At 41.0% G+C, this 18,347-nt stretch overlaps 1 protein-coding gene across 1 annotated transcript in view; it reads left to right on the forward strand.

The window, feature by feature from the left end:
- Positions 1 to 18,347, forward strand: part of col7a1l (collagen type VII alpha 1-like) — a 71,014-nt gene that overhangs the window by 20,765 nt on the left and 31,902 nt on the right. Inside the window, exons 6-37 of the mRNA XM_058624965.1 lie at positions 831 to 924; positions 2,933 to 3,106; positions 3,530 to 3,693; positions 5,987 to 6,116; positions 6,206 to 6,322; positions 6,454 to 6,609; positions 6,974 to 7,090; positions 7,209 to 7,355; positions 7,440 to 7,559; positions 8,512 to 8,670; positions 9,524 to 9,637; positions 9,759 to 9,908; positions 10,441 to 10,578; positions 11,195 to 11,341; positions 11,462 to 11,581; positions 12,037 to 12,183; positions 12,947 to 13,165; positions 13,241 to 13,380; positions 14,161 to 14,284; positions 14,829 to 14,972; positions 15,062 to 15,249; positions 15,875 to 15,955; positions 16,053 to 16,070; positions 16,151 to 16,177; positions 16,299 to 16,364; positions 17,014 to 17,094; positions 17,189 to 17,215; positions 17,320 to 17,364; positions 17,462 to 17,536; positions 17,618 to 17,713; positions 18,043 to 18,069; positions 18,219 to 18,272. Of these exons, the coding sequence (XP_058480948.1) occupies positions 831 to 924; positions 2,933 to 3,106; positions 3,530 to 3,693; positions 5,987 to 6,116; positions 6,206 to 6,322; positions 6,454 to 6,609; positions 6,974 to 7,090; positions 7,209 to 7,355; positions 7,440 to 7,559; positions 8,512 to 8,670; positions 9,524 to 9,637; positions 9,759 to 9,908; positions 10,441 to 10,578; positions 11,195 to 11,341; positions 11,462 to 11,581; positions 12,037 to 12,183; positions 12,947 to 13,165; positions 13,241 to 13,380; positions 14,161 to 14,284; positions 14,829 to 14,972; positions 15,062 to 15,249; positions 15,875 to 15,955; positions 16,053 to 16,070; positions 16,151 to 16,177; positions 16,299 to 16,364; positions 17,014 to 17,094; positions 17,189 to 17,215; positions 17,320 to 17,364; positions 17,462 to 17,536; positions 17,618 to 17,713; positions 18,043 to 18,069; positions 18,219 to 18,272 (3,606 nt within the window). The remainder of the gene's footprint in view (positions 1 to 830; positions 925 to 2,932; positions 3,107 to 3,529; positions 3,694 to 5,986; positions 6,117 to 6,205; positions 6,323 to 6,453; positions 6,610 to 6,973; positions 7,091 to 7,208; positions 7,356 to 7,439; positions 7,560 to 8,511; positions 8,671 to 9,523; positions 9,638 to 9,758; positions 9,909 to 10,440; positions 10,579 to 11,194; positions 11,342 to 11,461; positions 11,582 to 12,036; positions 12,184 to 12,946; positions 13,166 to 13,240; positions 13,381 to 14,160; positions 14,285 to 14,828; positions 14,973 to 15,061; positions 15,250 to 15,874; positions 15,956 to 16,052; positions 16,071 to 16,150; positions 16,178 to 16,298; positions 16,365 to 17,013; positions 17,095 to 17,188; positions 17,216 to 17,319; positions 17,365 to 17,461; positions 17,537 to 17,617; positions 17,714 to 18,042; positions 18,070 to 18,218; positions 18,273 to 18,347) is intronic.

Here is an 18,347-nt window from a genome sequence, read left to right on the forward strand (position 1 = left end):
AAAAACTAATATTCTTTTTTTTTTTTTTTGAATACATGTCAAAGTTACTGAGAATCTTCCTGCCGGCAGCATTTTTACTCAAACGCTCATTTTATGCCGCTTTATCTTCCACATGAGGGTCGCGGGTGAGAGGGAGCCAGTCCTGGCTGACGTAGGGTGAAAGGCGGGGTTCACCCTGCACTGCCGTTCTCTCTCTCATTCACACCTACTGTTCATTTAGAGCACGGGTGTCAAACTTAAATGACCTTGGGGCGAATGAGCATCTAGTCTGGTCAAGTGGGGGCCAAAAAGTGGGGGGAAAAAAACTGTTCAGTAGCTAAGAGCTTAAAATTAAAACACAATATTCCATCATGATATCACAATTAAGAATGTTGATGATGACATTTAACAGAATTTCAAAGTAAAAGTACTACTATACAAGAAAAACACCAAACAAGCTTATATATGTAATTTAATTTAATTTAATGTAGAATGTAATACATAGTATATTAATGTGATTATTATGACAGAATGTCTTATTATTGCTGTTATTAAAAACATTGGTAGCAAACATATTTAGTATTATATTCTATCACCTTGGCCACATACGCTGCATTTAAAAGACGGTGAAGTCTGGGGCCATGTTTTCGTTAAAAGCATGAGTATGTGACAGAAAGGCCACCCCGCTGTGAGGCAATAATGCTAGCCACTGCACCGACGTGTGGCCCTAATGCAGTTTTAGTGCCATTAATGTGTAAATAAATACATTTGTATCCGTTATTGTGATGTAATGTGCTGCATTAAACGAGTTCACATCATGTAATGTTGTGTCTTTTTTTGTGTGTGCACAGATTGCTGTTCTGATCACCAATGGACGCTCCGACGATCAAGTGGACGTGGCGGCCAGAGCTGTGGCTGACAGTGGGATCTCGCTCTTTGCAGTAGGTGAGTGCACATGTTGGGATTGTGAATTCATCCGACGTCGCCACTGCGGCGACCCCTCAGATTTTATCTGAGCTCCACCGGCTTATCTCGGGTGTTGGCGGTTGGAAATTCGTGTCTTGTCCATTTGAATTCATTGGATTCGGTGTGAGTATTTATGAGGACGGGCAAGATTATTGTTTCTGAGCACATTGAGGGCAGTCATTCATGCATGTATGTGTGTGTGCGCGTGTGTGTACACCAGAGTCTGTCTGATACTAGGATTTTGTGCCCAAGCTGATACCAGTTTTACATACATATAAATATTAAATATAGACTGTGTGTACACAGTAGTTGCATGTTGGCCAATTCCATTTGTTTTGGAGATTATGAAAAGCCAGTACAAAGCACACTTTCTCTTGTTTATGATTAATTCATGTATTCTGTTATCTGTATTATTGTCATTTAATACATTGACGTTGATAAGAACATTTACACAATTTACAAAATCAACGTTTTCTATTATTAGGCATTTTCCCATAGGCTTCCATTCAAATAAAGTTTTTATATCCAGCAGTATCGCCACCCCCTAGTGGCTTTTTAATAAATTCCTAGTTCCTGGTTGCACTTAACATGCAAACCAGAATACTACATCCACTTTTTATGTGTGTATTCTGTTTTTAAGTGTCTTTTAAAGCATGGTATAAAATAAAACAGTTATTATACTGGCAGAACATGCACTGAACATCCAGGTCTGGCTCTAGAATACAATGTAAACATGGACGTATGTATTATATTATGTATGTATTATATTTATATTTATGTAGTGTGTATGTACACAACATCTACTAAATATGTACGCAACAATGAATGATTAATTGAGCTCCTGTGCTGCATATGTAAAGGTGCACATTCTGATACTTTCTGTTGTATCAGCAGAGTTATATCAGCTCACACCTGTCTCCCTGCTCTCACACACACACACACACCCAGCACACTCACTGCTTTAATAACTTTTAGTTACACATGTCTTACCCTCTTTCTTCCACACACGCACATCAGCACACAAGCCCAGGTCTTACTCCACTCAGCTGGGAGCAGTACAATAATTACTGCTCATTAGCCGATGGTGTGCTAATCGCAGCCATTTTTCACCAGGCGCATCCTCGTCCCCCCCATCTGCACCCATCTGCACCCCCTGACACCGAGGCCTGCTCCTTTTCATTCATCATTCTCGCCAGGATGCGCCACACATGTCCCGCGTGCTCATTTGAAACCGCAGGGCTTGTAGAGCCTGTGCTGCCTGGATTAAAACACGTTTGCATGGATACAAAAAGGTGTTAGAATTGCATCTTTGTGACACGAGGTGCATCGTTTTCCAGCGCAAACTGGTTCTTTATTATGTATTTTATTTGTAAAGCACATTTAAAAACACCTAGGCTTGATATATATATATATATATATATATATATATGTATATAACTTTTGGAATTGATTTACTTTTGAACCCAATCCTTTTCTCGCTTGGTATGACCCCAGCTTTTCAAAGTAAAAGTCATAACAACAAGGTATAAACATATAAAAATTATTTAAAAAAAAACATAATAGTAAAATATCAAAAACCATTAAATCGCCTTTAATGGTCTTTAATTAGTTGGGTTTTGGGTGAATCTAAAAGTAACCTGTTATTAGACTTCAGAGCTCGGGTTGGGGTGTGAAGATGAAGGAGTTCAAAGAGGAAATATGGTGCCAAATCATTAAGAGCTTTAAAAAACCATACAATAACATTTTAAAATCAATCCGAAGCCACAATGCACAACTTGAAATGAGCCACTGATTAATCCTGTAACATCTTCATGTGTATGAGCCTCTACCTAACAGGATCTCAATCCATGAAAATGCAACAGGTCCCTCTAGTGGGAAAGCATGTAGAGAAAATAGAAAGATGTAGATTATATATATGACTGTTTGTCAACATGTAATCTGTATTTTGCTTTATCACCCCCTTGACTCTTGTCTGTGCTGTGACCAGGTGTGTTGGGAGCGGACGAGTCCGAGCTGAGGAGGATTGTGTCAGAACCACACGAGGAGCACTTGTTGCTCAGCAGCGACTACTCCCGCCTGGACAACGTCCTTCCCAAACTGTCCCGCCGAGTGTGCTTCACAGCTTCTGAACCGCCGCGACCTGTGAAAAGTCCCCAGCCTGGTGAATCATTCATGACACACAGTGTGAACCCAACACAAATTCTAAATAACAACCTGAGATTGTGGGATCATGAGTCTTTTAGATGCCCTCAGCCTGGCGTCACCAGAGCAAATCAAATTTTGCAGAGAGCCCGAGCTTGCACATAGGTTTTAAGCTTCCGCTCACACTTTGGCAGTTTGTTCTTATATTCTGATGAATTGCATTTCATTGGAAAGCATGAAAAGTATTATAAAATGAATAATGATTTTGCCTTATTTCACACTACACTGGAGCTTTCTCTCTAAGATGGATTTGTCTTTCAGACAAACTTTATATCCAGACCAGCACTCTCATTTTTCATTTCCCCCATCTGCATTTCCCCTCACTTCCTCTCGTATTTCCCGTCTTTTCCTTCTCATCCCTCACTCCCTCTCTCACTGCCAGTTGAGGAGCGTATCGTGGGTCCCAGAGACCTGCAGGTGAGTGAGTTGGCTCACAGCTCCCTCCGCCTGACGTGGAGCCAGGCCACAGGTGATGTCACCGGATATCGCCTCCTGGTCACCCCTCTCACCTCCAGAGGAAACCCCCTCCCCCAACAGCAGAGACAGGTGAGGGACTGTACATGTGCACGATGACGGCTGCTTAACTTTTAGTGGTTTGTTGTTGTTGTTAATGTTGTAATGTTGCCTCTGTTTAGTCTCGGGCTGCAACTAACGATTCTTTTCATAATCGATTAATCAGTCGATTATTTTCTCAAAGCTGGAAATGATGATGTTTTGTCCACAAACCAAAATGATTCCCTTTTAATGATTTCTTTGTAATATGGAGAAAAGTAATGAAGAAATTATTCACATTTAAGAAGCTGAAACAATGAGAAATCTTGCTTTAATCCTGGAAAAAGCTTCAATTTAATTTAGTAATCAATTAATAAGCGATTAGTCAAGTAATTGTTTCAGCTCCAGTTTAGTCTTTGTGAGCAGGTGTCATGTAGCATCATGTGTTCATCTGAGAACATGCTCAATCAGATCTGACCCAGGGAGCATTTGTGTGTCCACACCTGCAGTGCAGGGGTAAGTGGATCATTTATCTTGTCAAACTGCTGAACGCGTAGGTCTTTTGAGCAGAAGAATTCATTTCTGAAACTTGTGTTTTTGATCATACTCCAACCTTTTTTTGTGATATAAAAAAATAACGAGATCTAAACACAGAGTCATTTAAAGCTGATAGGCTTACTCTGCCCCATCTGAACTCATGATAATAAATTATATAAATTAAATAATTTAAATAAATTTAAATAAATTAGTGCCTTTTCTAAAAGTTACGCACTGCAGCTTTAAGATGGGCTCCAACAGAGTATAGATGATGTTCGGGGGTAGATATTCCATAACGAGTGAATCACCTCAAAGAGATTTTCATATCAACTGTTTGACTCAGTTTTAGATTAGAAAGTTTTCGACACAAAAAATGCACCTTTAAAAAACTTTTTGTAGCATGACTCGTGGAGACGGCGAGTGCAGAAAGTGTAAGAGATGAAAGATACCGCCTGATATGGAAGTTTGCGGTGCTGATGGAATCGCTGACTCATCTGCGGGTCTTTCTGTAACAGGAAAACATTTTTCCTTCCATTTGATAAAAATTGATTTCCTGCTAACAAACGCTCAAGGCATCTTTCAGTTCTTCGTGGAGGTCGTGTTCGTCCTCGTGCGCTGTTTACACTCTCAGTGTTTCCATCAAAACAAGCCTCTGGAACCTTTTATCCGTGCTTACATCTGTCGCTTATATACAGTATGTACGGAACTGAAATACACGCCCTGCAAATGGTTTCTCCAGCAGTGCCATAGCTTCTGGGTGTGTGCTTGTTAATATACCACTGCAGTGGCACTAACATAATGTTACAGAAGCACAAGAGGAAGGTTTTAGTTTGTGCTTTCTAAGGCTTAGCACGCCACCTACAGTACAGTATAATAAGTATAAGGGAGGAGAGGGTACTGGATAGAAATGTAAACAAAGCATAACAATGCTAATGTTGTAGTGAGGCAGACGAACTATATGGGATGTAAATGTTTATTTATAATAAGAAGGATATGACATTGTAAGATCAGCACTGTGACAAAAAGAGAGGTAAAAAAATAGATAAATAAAAAGTAGAATACATTCAATCATACAGAGTACATACAGTGTGAGGATGTAAGATACTGCATTGTTATGTGGATTACACAAGATGTTTTTCATGTTGTCAACTGAGAGCAGAGAACTTTGTTTACCTTCAATTTAGATACATTAGACTAACCTAAACTATAACCAGTTAATGCTTAACCTTAACCCTTCACGCATCATAAATTGCTGTGGGAATAATATACTACTCCTTATATGGACATCCTGGGGGGGGGGGGGGGGGGGGGATGTTTATAGATCATATATTCAGGCTTTTCTCTATATACTGTACATGTAAACATAGTAATGGAATAAAGCTAACTTTAACCAGGACCTTGATAATTAGGTTCAGCATCATTGGTATCAGGCTTTTGTCCCTAAGAAGCCTAGTGGTCCTCACAAAGTCTGTGTTTACACCAGTAGAATTCTTTAAGAGATAATAAAACACACAAACACAGTGGTTTCCATGACTTCAGAGGACATTATATTGACTTACACTAACTTCCTGGAGACTTACTCTAACCTTAACTATAACTACTACTGGCCTAATCTTACATTAACCTCAACCTCATCCTAACACACCTTAAAATGTAATAATTTACCTTATGCCGACTTTCTTTTTGTCCCCATAAGGATGACAAGTCTCTTACTGTAACTGTGTAAATTAAGGTCCCCACAATATGAGTAATACCTGGAACCTACACACGCACACACTAAAGCTGTTTTCTCTGTGTGTGTGTGTGACAGATTGATCTGAAAGCAGATGTGAGCACTGAGCTCGTCACGGAGCTGAGTCCTAAAAGAGACTACTCCCTCACCGTCTACGCCATCTACCCCAACCTCATAGGAGACTCTGTGACGATCAACATTCGGACGAGTAGGTGTCAGACATCTGATCTGTGCATGAAAATACAGAGACACTGTACACATATGTCTGCATACATATGTGTTTTCTCTCTCTTTCAGCTGCTTTGCCCCAGGTGTCAAACTTCCGTGTTATTGAGGAGGGTTTGTTCTCTCTGCGTCTCGGCTGGACTCCTCCTCTAGGGAAACTAAGTGGATTCAAGATCTACGTCCCGAGATGTAACGCTAGTCATTGACATTTAAACAGTTAACTCTGGTGTATTTATTGAATATAAAACAATTATTATTATCTTTTCAGTGTCTGTTTTGACAGGTTGTACTTCATGGGTATCGGTATTTGTGTTCTGCAGCTAACAGGCCAGGATATACTTATGAGCAGCTACTTCCTGGGGACGTCTCTTCTCACGTGATTGACAGCCTGGAGGAGGACAAGAAGTACACTGTCAATATTTACGCCGTTTTTCCTCAGGGACCAAGTGAGCCCGTTTCAATCGTGGGCAAGACATGTACGTTTGTTGGTTTGATCAACAGGGAAACCAAAGATCCATTTATATACTTATTGCACACATTTAATACAAGTCAAGTCTAGCAACAACACAACAGCAACATTTAAGAAAGGAAAATACAAGAAAAGAAATATTAATGCAGTATCATCATATATCCACTGGAGGGTGATAGTGTTCTTGATTAAAAAATACCATGTCTGTGTAGTAACTATGGATTAAAACCCTCATTTATCTATATCCCACTCAACACTACACTAGCATGTTTACACAGTTCATTGTATAACTTACAAGACAACTTAACATTAAAATAAACAAAATGGAAATATTAAAATTGTGTGTTTGTGTGTGATGATGTGTTTCACAGTAAAACTGATACCAGTTCAGCATTTCCTGGTTCAAAACGCCACCACAGACACTGTGCAGGCGAGGTGGACTTCAGTGCGGGGAGCGACAGGATATCGTCTGACGTGGGCCTCCCCAGGTACTGTGGTTATACCGTCTCTCTATTAAACAGAGCTCGCTAGTACATTTTTATCCCATTAGGTGAAATGTTGCTGTCGTGTCCTTCAAGCTTTCCTGTGCCTCGTTTTGTCTTGCAGACGATCACATCGAGAACATAAACCTCGGCGACAACTTCAACTTCTACATGATCCAGGGCCTCCACGCAGGCTTAGAGTACACCGTGACCATCAATCCCATCTTTGGAGACATTGAGGGGCCCGTCACCACCACCAAAGCAAAAACATGTGAGTACGGAATGACAAATAAATGGCCAGTAATTAGGTAAAGTGCCTTTTTTTTTTTTTAAATGTCTCTGTCCCTCTTGTCAGTGGAGAGCAGTGCAGTTCAGACTCTGAAGGTTTCTGCTGTGACCACCAGTGCGGCTGTCGTCTCATGGAACAGCGTCCCGGGAGCCACAGGATACAGACTTGCCTGGGGACCCACCCCAGGTAAATTCACACGTTTGAGACCCTTTTCTTGCCGTGAAGAGACTCTGTCCTAGTTTGCATTATCAGAACAGTTTATTTTGTGTGGCATGTAATAAGAGACTTGTATCTTTTTAAGAAACATACTTAAATCAGCCAAAACACACTTTAAACCCATAAATAACCGTATTTCTGTTCAAGGTAGCTTTTCTTTTATAAATAGTCATCTGGTTCACTGGTCTCTGCTATGACTTTAGGTTAATACATTAACCCCAGTTCTCTGATACATGAGCGAGTTATCTCTCTCACTATCTCATTAAACTGTCATCGTCTTTTGTTATTGTTTTAATTTAGAATCCTTACATTGCATTTAAGTCACTAGGAGATTTACAGAAGGGTTTTTTTGTCAACCTGTCTAGATATACAGGTAGAACACATCACAACACAACATTGTTGTTTAATCCAGTATTACTTGGCTGAGATGACCAATTGTTGTTCCCATCTTTCCCTCCCCCAAAGACGGTTATCTGGGTTTTTGTCTGCATTTGCTGGATAAATATAGAGTGAGAGAATCTGTGGGACTGTTTCCACACAGTGACACTGCGAGGCATATTAGGATGTCATCTGGATTATTTTTTTTTTTTTTTAAAGATAGGATTTAGCCTAGTGAGATGACATTAATGTCAAAGAGAAGAAAAGCGCAGCTCTTTTACTTCCAGTAACAGACTCGCTCTGACACGAGATTTTAAAATAACACTGCTTTATAACAATGGATGCATCTACTCCACCTCTCCTGGCTGCAGGAAGATGTGACAGCACACGAGGAGATTCACTTTTAATGAAATACGAGTACTGGGAACAGAGTGTTATTTTCACAGAAGTTGGCACTAATGCTGGAGGAGTCACACCTGTGGAGGGGTTTCTTCAAAGTAATCACCTGGAAGTAAAATGAATGTACTTTGAATGTTGTTTCCAGAGTTTATTGGCTGGGACCGTCCCAGACAGTTGGCTTTGAATGGCAGCACCATCGAGTACCATCTGAAGAATGTAGCCCATGACACAGAGTATGTCCTGACTCTGTATGTGCTGTTTGGATCCGTGGTGGGACCCGGCGTCTCCGGGACCTTCAAAACGTGTGAGTACTTGTGTTCAGTGTACAATTACTGGTGTACACGTGAACACCATCTTAAGGGTACAACAAAACATACTGGTGTACAAGGGAAGACGCATTGACCTATTTTTTCTTCTCCTCGTTCACACAAAAACTGACTGGTGTCAAATATTATAATCCATTTCAATTAAATACTTTGATTACATTATAGAAAATGTTGATAACCTGTATTCAAAGTCATTGGGGGTATGAGATGCAAATACTAACCAACACCTATTCAAAGCCATAAATACAGCACAGTAAAAGCTAATGGGCCATCACAGTCCATCACTGGGCCAACTCTAACAAGTCAAGCCAAAGCTTTAGTTTAGAGGATCAAAGACCCGGGTTTGGAACCCAGTCAGAACAAGGGCCTTTCTGCATGGAGTTTGCATGTTAGCGACATGTGTGCGTGTCTAATTAGGCAAATTAGACACTCTAATTTGACCACAGGTGTGAGTGTGAGAGTTGATGATTGTATGTCCTCTATGTGGCCCTGTACTGGACTGGCGGCCTGTCCAGGGTGTAACCGCTCCTTTCGTCCTATGTCAGCTGGGATTGGCACCAGCGACTCCCTAATGTGGAGGGTAAAGCAGTAGAAGGTGGATGGATGTAGAAAAAGACAGGTCAAAACGTCACACTATCCCAAATCATGATATTCAAATCCACCCGTCTTTCCTATATCTGTCTAAAATGTTGTTGTTTTTTCAACTTGTTTATTTTCCTGTTGTTGTTTACGCTTGTGAGTTTTCAGTCAACAAATGATCTTATGATCAACAACTTATTTATAAAAAAAGAAAACAACTGCAAGGATCCTGATGTTTCTTCCAATCCTCAGCTCCTTTGGGCTACGTGTCCAACTTCAAGGTGGTGTCCTACACCAGCACCTCTATAGATGTGGAGTGGAGTCCAATTGTAGGGGCCACTGAGTACAAACTCACTTGGAACACAGGTAATGACTCCAGGCTCTTTGAATTCTCACAGCTTTATTAAACAAACTCTCTCTTCTGCACCTTGAAAACCTTTTATATGAAACGTTCTGTATTGATGTGTGTGCACCTGCGTGCTTGCAGCTGATAGCAGCCCTCAGTCACATTACCTGGACCGCAAAGTTCTCTATCACCGCGTCGAAGATCTGAACCCGCTGTCCACCTACAGGATCACCATCTGTGCAATTTACGGCAACTCGGAGGGACCAGAAATCTCCTTATCCCAGCTCACAGGTACAGAGCAGAAGTGAGGTCTCACACTCGCTTTTATTGAATCATGATTCATCTTTAGATTTAAATAGTTCCGTGCAGCTGTGAATTACCCATTGTAATTAAATGGGTAGGGCCTGTGAGGTTCTTCATCCCGTGCCACGGCGGCGGTGCCCTCGTGGTGTCTCTGTTTGACTGACAAGTCATGTACTTTGGTTTTCCCATTTTAACTACAGTTCCTGTTGCTGTCACTTGCGGTTTGTGTCACAGAGAGTAAGTCAGCAGGGCTGCTATCATTTCATCACTGTCACTGTCAAAGCCAGTGTGTGTGTGTGTGTGTGTGTGCCGAGTTTATTAATGGAGCGCTGTGTGTGTGTGTGTGTGTGGATAAAGACACAGCAGCTCATCCAGCTCAGATATTTTGGATCAGTCTATTTTTGTACTATGATTTAAGCTGCAACGATCATACTACTTTAAATTAACCAAGAGTGAAACTTATATCAATTGACAGGCTTTATCCTTGTATTATTATTATTATTATTATTATTTCTTTCAGCTGCTGTATCAGACTCGGAGCCACTCAAGGCAGTGAGGGGCGTGAAAGTTGTAGACATTGGAGTCAACTTTTTCACCGTGTCCTGGAACAAAACACCAGGGGCCACTGGCTACAAAATATACTGGATCCCCTTCCTGGGTGAGGCGCCACATACTGAACCATGAAGTGTGCTCACACCCTGATATATACCAATGTGATTTACAGCTGCAGAATATACTGTTTCTACACTTGAAAGTACTAATTTAGTACTCTGGACTGTAATATTAAGCATTTTGTGAATATTTATAATGACAGCAGCCTTTTACTCACAAGTATACCAACTTTCATAATGTGAATTCCCAGTTTAAGACTCCTATGATTGCTTATACACTTAGGTATACCTATTCAACTGCGTAACACAAATGTCTACTCAGCGAACCACATGACATCAGTTCAGTGCCTTCAGGCATGTGGACATGGTCCAGACCATTTGCTGATCTTCATGGAAAGCATCAGAATGGGGGAGAAAAAGTTGACTTAACTAACTTTGATATAACTTTGAATATTTTCACATTAAAAAACATCGCTCTGGTTTCCTGACAATGGTCAAAAAACACAGAAAGTATTCGAGATCAGAGGAGCCACCAGAAAAAGACCACTCATACCACTTTATTAGGGGTTCATGTGTACCTAATAAAGTGACCATTGTGTTTGTGTGTGTTTCTGTGTGTGTGGTTCCAACCACAACTCAGTGCTTTCTTATTCCCTGTTCTAGGTGGTGATGAGAAGACCCATGTGGTATCTGCTGCCTCTACCAGCTTCACCATCCACAACCTGCGGGAGAGCTCGGCTTACAAGATCCAGGTCTCGTCCATGGTGGTCCACAGGGAGGGAAGTCCGGTTCTGGTCACCGCACGGACCTGTGAGTCCTGCTGCTTTAATGAAGACATCAGAATAATTATCAGGAGAGAATTCCTTTTGCACAAGTTTTTCTACACAATACAATATAAAAAACTAAACTAATTTGACGTATTTGTTCCAGTGGATCTTCCTAAAGTGAATGGCTTTGCAGCGCTGAACACCACAGACGGCAGCACTGTGCTGAACTGGACACGAGTGGCCGGCGTCTCGGGCTACCTTCTCTCTTGGAGGCACATTTCAGGTCAGTGTTGAACCAAGACAAATTGTCATCCATTATTTAGCATACACTGTCTCCAAATGGTTCACTTTGTATTGTATTGTATTGCGTTGTGTATTGAGCCCTGTCGTTAGTCATGTTTTGTATGAAAGGGCCACAAAAGTATAATATCATACTGCAACGAGTCACATGTTATTGCAAAGTGTATTGAGTCCCAACACAAGCGCACTTTTGTTGAAAATAAAAAAAAAAACTGAAATGAATCATATTCATGTCTTTTTTTGTAAACAAGAGTTCATTTTCTTTACTGGGAAATGGCTGCAATTATAGTGAAATGACTAAATTACCATGGCTTTTTAGAGAGATAAAATAACTTGGTTTGTTTGGTTACGTGCTCATAGTTGATGCCAATACTGTTGTTGACGCAAATCTATTTTGAGAGGAATAAATCCGCTGCATTCTTCTCTCTGTCTTTTCAGTGTTGGAGACTCAAACAGAGATCCTCGGTCCTGGTTTCAGCTCCTATAAGATTGGCGATCTCCTCTATGGCAGAACATATATCTTCACCATCAGACCTTTGTATGGAGAGGTGGAGGGGCCAATAACCACTGTGTATCAGAGAATATGTAAGACATTACTCTGATTAGATCTCTGTAACATCCATATGTGTATACATATAAACATAAAGTCTATTTATTATATCTTATTATAGTCATATTCTCAAAATGAAGATGTTATAGCCTCCCTTGAGCACTGTAACTGCTCTGGTAGGAGTTACTCCCAGGGAAAAAACTCTCCTCGGGCCCAAAACTTTCGCCGAAAGAAGTACCTACTTGTAACGAAAGGAACAGATTATCAGGAACTCTAGAGAGGCGGGGCTGTATGCTGAAGAACACAGATTGGTGGAGCACACTTTGCAGCTGTTTAAGCCAGTGCAGCTTCAACCCACCTCCAAATGAGACCTTTAAAAGAAGATGAAGAAAAAGTAACAATCAAAATAAAAAAAGTGGATGGAGAGGCCAAGGCTCTTTTGAGCATATTTGCTGAGGAGGCAGTTCAGCTGGATTTCGAGTCGGCGTCACGTAACGTCCGAGTGTCTTTTACCGGAACCTTAAATGTCCATTGTGTCAGAATTAGTGCCATTTAATTGGGAGACTGCTTCTGCTTCAGTACGTGAAACACATGCTCTGGCTTTGTGTGGTTTGTCCCTTCAGGCTGCTGTAGAAACACAGTGCACCTCCAACCTTTCCTGATGTACTTATAACAGTCTGATTCCAAGAAACATCCACAAAAACTTTTAATTGTAGAGCCATTATATACATAAACCAACATTTATTGGAAGTATATAAACCCTCATAAAAATGTCACATATGACTCTCTACATTTCAGTGGGACAGGATTCTCCGGCGGCAACAGTCCAGTCTGTGCCAGCCACTGCGGCGTCCATCGCTACCATCGCTCAGACAACCAAAAAGACCACTCGTCATCAGCCCATCACTGTGCCATCCGTGAAAACTACGACCACCACAAAGCCTCCCGTTCAGCCGAGTGCCACCACCCCTCACTTGACCACATCCACTCCAGGATCAACAGCTCCACCACAACCAGGTATTTTAAAAGTCATCTGGTAGATGTTGTTATGGAATCTAAAGGTGTTAACTTACTATGTTTGTGTTTGGTCAGTGTGCGGTAAGGCCAAAGCAGACATCGTATTCTTGGTGGACGAGTCCTCCAGCATTGGTGCTAACAACTTTATCAAGATAAAAGACTTCATATTCCGGGTGGTCACTTACTTCCCTGTCATTGGTCCTCAAGGCACACAGGTCTGTCATTTATTGTCTATTTTTGTATATTCCCTCATAGAGATATTGTTGGTTACTTTTAGGCAGGGATGATAACAAACAGGACCAGATTGCAGGGATTTTGACTGGTATTAAATGAGCAGTTGTGTACGCAGGAACATAATGTGCATTTCTTTGGGCAAATTGGTATGATTTTACTCCCAACAGTGACAGAAAGGACAAACAAAGCACAGCACCACACAGCAAGTGATGTGGCTAATGTGAGGTTTGGGGCCAATGGCTGGACTCCAAGAGCATGAAACAAAGGAAGCAGAGATGAATTTGTTTGTTTAATAAAAGAAATGGCAACAGGGTGAGATGTACAGAAAACACAGGGGCTGATCCTGGGCCTGGAAGCGGTGGCTTTTCAAAGCTCCAGATTCCAAAAACTGAAAAGGCAGGTGTGTGATTTAAAACAGAATTGGTTGAAATATCAGGGGAGGCAACGTTTTTTTGAGGCACAGGCAAATGAATAAACGGGAATTAGCAAATGAGCGCTTATATGCTGCTTGTAGAAGGCAGTTTAGGTGTGCACAGTTAAAAACATGACACCAGAGTGCCACACAGAGACAAACAAAGGACAGATAAAAACATTTAACAGAGGAAAACCTAAGAGAGGTGGAATAAGTGATAAGGAAGAATTACAGCCTATATTTTACTCACATTCAGCTTTAAATCATTGGAATTGCTGTGGTGTTGATGATGATGATGATTATGATATCGTGTTGATGATGTGTTTCTCTCCCCTTCATTTTCTTTCAGATCGCTGTGGTTCATTACAGTGACGAGCCTCGAATTGAATTCAATCTAAGTCATTTCAAAGACAGAAACTCAGTCCTCAGGGCGCTCAGAGCTCTGCGTTACAGAGGGGGCAACACTAAAACAGGTCAGTGACACACACACACGCACACAAACACGTACATGCCGCTTTGCTTCTGTTCGCAGCCAGTCGTCAGACAGCAGGTAATTCCTGTAAATGTCTCGGTGTTGATGTCACAGCCTGTAATAACTGCCATATTTGGTGAAGGAAAATATAATTTTCAGCCCCTACTGCTGAGAAAATGTTAAAAAAGAAAATGTCTCCTGTGCAGAACATTTATCTTAAAGAACACCCAGAGAGAGTGAGAATAACATGATTTAACAAGTTAAACGGGTTAAACGGGAAAAAAGGACTGTATTTGACCACATATACTACAGCATAATGAAGCAACACAGCATTTGTACAGGGCTACAACTAACAAGAGTATAATTTCATTACTTTATTAAATCATCAATAAATTCTCTCAATGCTTTCAATTGAAAAAAAAAAAACCAAAATATTCAGTTAACTATGATATAAAACAGAGAAAAGCAGCATGAGGATAAAGAAGCTGCACCTAGAAAACAAAAAGTCAAAAACTAACTGTTGTCTTCCTTTTTTATGTCCTTAGGAAAAGGCATCAGCTACATTGTGCAGGAGCTGTTCCAGGAGTCTGTAGGGATGCGAGCAGATGTGGCCCATGTTCTGGTCCTGATCACAGATGGCAGAGCCCAGGATGATGTTGCGCCACCGTCCAGAATTGCTCGTGCGCTAGGTCGGTCGGTGTTATCGTGAAAAAAAACAATTTTGACTCATAATGACATTTACAGAATGCCATTATCTTGTGTCCGTCTCTCTGTGTAGGTGTCAGTATCCTGGCAGTCGGAGTCTCTAATGCAGACACAGAGGAGCTGAATAAGATAGCAGCTCCCACCGGCTACAAGAACGTCTTCTTCTCCCCGACTTTCGATGACTTTCCTTCTGTCGAGAGAGAGTTTATCAAAACCATCTGCAGCGAGGAACTACTGTCTGAATTCAAAGTAGATGACGAGGTAAGAAAGAAAGAGAAACTGCTATATTGAATAAATTGAATTTCTTTTTAAACTTTATTTGTTTCATACAATCCATGTAATTCTTACTTAATCTAAATACACAGACCTGACCTCCATGCAAAGTTTCAAGTGTTTTATGCACGTTAACCCCCTCAAAAATGACCCCAACGACTTATAATAATAACAAGAAGAAGAAGAATTTGTGCCAGGAGCCGTTTCGTTTTCGCCATTCGTGCTCGGGCCCTAATTAAGTCAGAGAAGAAGAGAAAAAACATGCACACATGGCTTTTACATTTGTGTGGTGTTTGAAACAACCCTGCTGTGTCTCTGTAATCACATCTTCACCTCTTACCCTCATTATAGTCATGCACATGTGAAGGAAATGCACGTGCAGCAGTAGCTGTACGGTCTACGTCATCCGGATGACATTGCATCAAATTCAATTCAACCTTTTTTTTTGTTTTGTATCCGCACACAAAAAAAAGCTCAGTGGGAGGAAACACTTCACCAGTTTTGACGTGAAAGCAGCGAACGGCGTGACTGCAGCTTCATTAGGCGGCCGACTCTGCCGCTGCATTTTGTCACTCGGCTGGACGATGACGCGTCCTCTCCTTTCTATTTTCAGTTTGCTCAGTTGGACACGCCGACTGACGACCCGGAGGAGCTGCCCAAGCCTCTGGGCCCCTGCCCTTCCCAGTGTGTGAAGGTTGGCACCTCAGATAATAAAAAATCGTACCCGTACTGTACATGTTTCAAGTTTCTGCTCATAAATGTGAATTCATTATTTGTGTTTCTTTCTATAGGGCCAGAAAGGTGAAAAGGTGAGTTCATGGATATTAAAGTTAAAGATGTAATAAAAAAAAAAAAAAAACTTACTTTTTATACTTGCTCTGTCTTTCAGGGAGGTGGTTTAGGTCTCGGAGGTCTGGTATGTGTTTTTTTAATTAATATTAGAGTCCTCCGCTGCTATCTCTTTCTCTGTCCTGTATTTTTAAATTAATTGAAATCCCTTGTAACCCTTGTATGGTTTTTTTTTTTTTTAAATGCAGAAATTTAGGCCGAGTCCTGGACAGTTTGACCCTTTCACTTCCAGCAAAGGAGAGACGGGAGAGAGGGTAAAAACATTTTCATTCACTTATGTTGACAATCAATAATATAAAATCTAAACCTCCTATTAAAACGACTGACTTTGAATTAAAGTTTACTGTATTTTTTTAGTGCATGAACGTCGTTGGAAGATTAATTTAAGCCCTGTTTTACTTTACTTTATCACGTATTATTGTATGTTCTAGTGAATAAAAATGATGAAAACCAAACAAACAGTACAGTAGATCACAAAGCCAAACTTTGTTGTACAATGTCTAAAGAATGTAAACTGTGCCTCATCACTGAAACACAAACCTCAGTCCAGTGTTGAATATTGAGAGAATCACAGATAAATAGATCTTTTATTTACAAGCTGTCAGTTGTGTACATATCTTACTCCTGCCATTAACTGAATTTGATGAAGAGCACAGATGTGGACTGTTAGTGTTTCATTTTCTTTAGATATAGCGATGAAAGTGGATGCTGATACAATATTTCCCCATTCAACCAACCGTTAACCCGCGTAGATCCCGTGCATCAGCTTGCTGTTATCATATTCTTACTGTAAGTGATCTCATCATAAACCTGCTGAGGCTGTGTGGGTCACTGTGGTCGTCTCTGTTCGCCTCCCATTATTTCATTTCCCGGGGCTCAGAGCATAATGTTGTATTTTGACAGGGACCTCCAGGAACAGATGGTGTTCCCGGGTTGCCTGGGCGACCAGGGAGAACTGGACCTCCAGGTTCTGCTGGCCAGAGGGTAATTTCATTCAGAAAAACAACAACAACACATGATTTCATTTCTATCTGATTCTTTTAAATGCCATATTTTTTCCTGCTGTCACTGTTTTCAGGGCTCTTCCGGCATCCCAGGTGACATGGTAAGATTTCTAACAAGGAACACACTTTTAAATCATCTGGGAATATAGTAGCCCATCTATTGTGTTATTGTCCCACAGACTTTTTGTGTTTCTTCCCGTTACAGGGTCATCCTGGTCCGCCTGGTCCAAAGGGACAAAGAGGAGAGAGAGTAAGTTCAACCAAAAATGAGCTTTTAATAAGCTTCCTCACAATAACAGCAGCAAAATACCTCTGACGCTTCAAACCTCCTTTCTGGTTTAACACAGGGAGAACCTGGATATGTCATCGCTGGCACGGACGCAAATTATGTCCCGGGTCGAAAAGGAGAACCAGGATCTTCAGTGAGTGCTTAAAAAAAAACAAAAAAACTCAGAGGCTGTTAAAGTTTGGACATGTTAAATAATATTTATGGTATGTTACAGGGTCCACAAGGAGCTCCTGGTGTACCAGGGGTCAATGGAGCTCCAGGTCTCCCTGGTCAGCTGGGACCTCCAGGGACCCCGGGGCTGTCTATCAAGGTAACGCTTACACACAGTCTGTGAACACTGCACATGTAAGAAAATGTGTACAGTAATACAAAATATCTGTGAGCAGCAAAACTCAAAAAGTAAAGACATATTTTTACTGGGTGTACGTAAGTTATGACTTAATGTAGAGGGGATTACTTGATCTGGATCCCGATCCAGAACGTTTTACATCAACTGATCACTTTGTGAGACACGGGAAACTGTGGAAAATTGTTAAACCTGTGTCTGATTAAAATAACCTGCAATATCTGTCTTTAAATGAGTAGATTACATGTTTTTAGACGGCAAAAAAATCAACCTGTTTTTTTGTTTTCTTGTAGGGAGAGCCTGGAGAACCAGGAGCAAAAGTAAGTGATGAAGGCTGTTTGTATTGCCATCTTTCTGGATATGTGCCAGGCCTGTTTTTGAAGCAACCGAATCAGATATTGAGTTCAGTCTAATACGCACTCTTTCTTTTTTTTTGCATATTTGATAATGCTGTCATTACTTTTGAAAGGGTTTACGTGGCAACCGGGGCGTGAAAGGAGACAAAGGAGATCCGGGAAAAGACGTAAGCGCACAATTTCTCACTTGTGCCAAAGCACATAGAGAGATACACAAATAAAAGATGCTTCCCTGAGATGCA

The sequence above is a fragment of the Solea solea genome, chromosome 3 (genome assembly GCF_958295425.1).
Source record: "Solea solea chromosome 3, fSolSol10.1, whole genome shotgun sequence".
NCBI classification, from domain to species: domain Eukaryota; kingdom Metazoa; phylum Chordata; class Actinopteri; order Pleuronectiformes; family Soleidae; genus Solea; species Solea solea.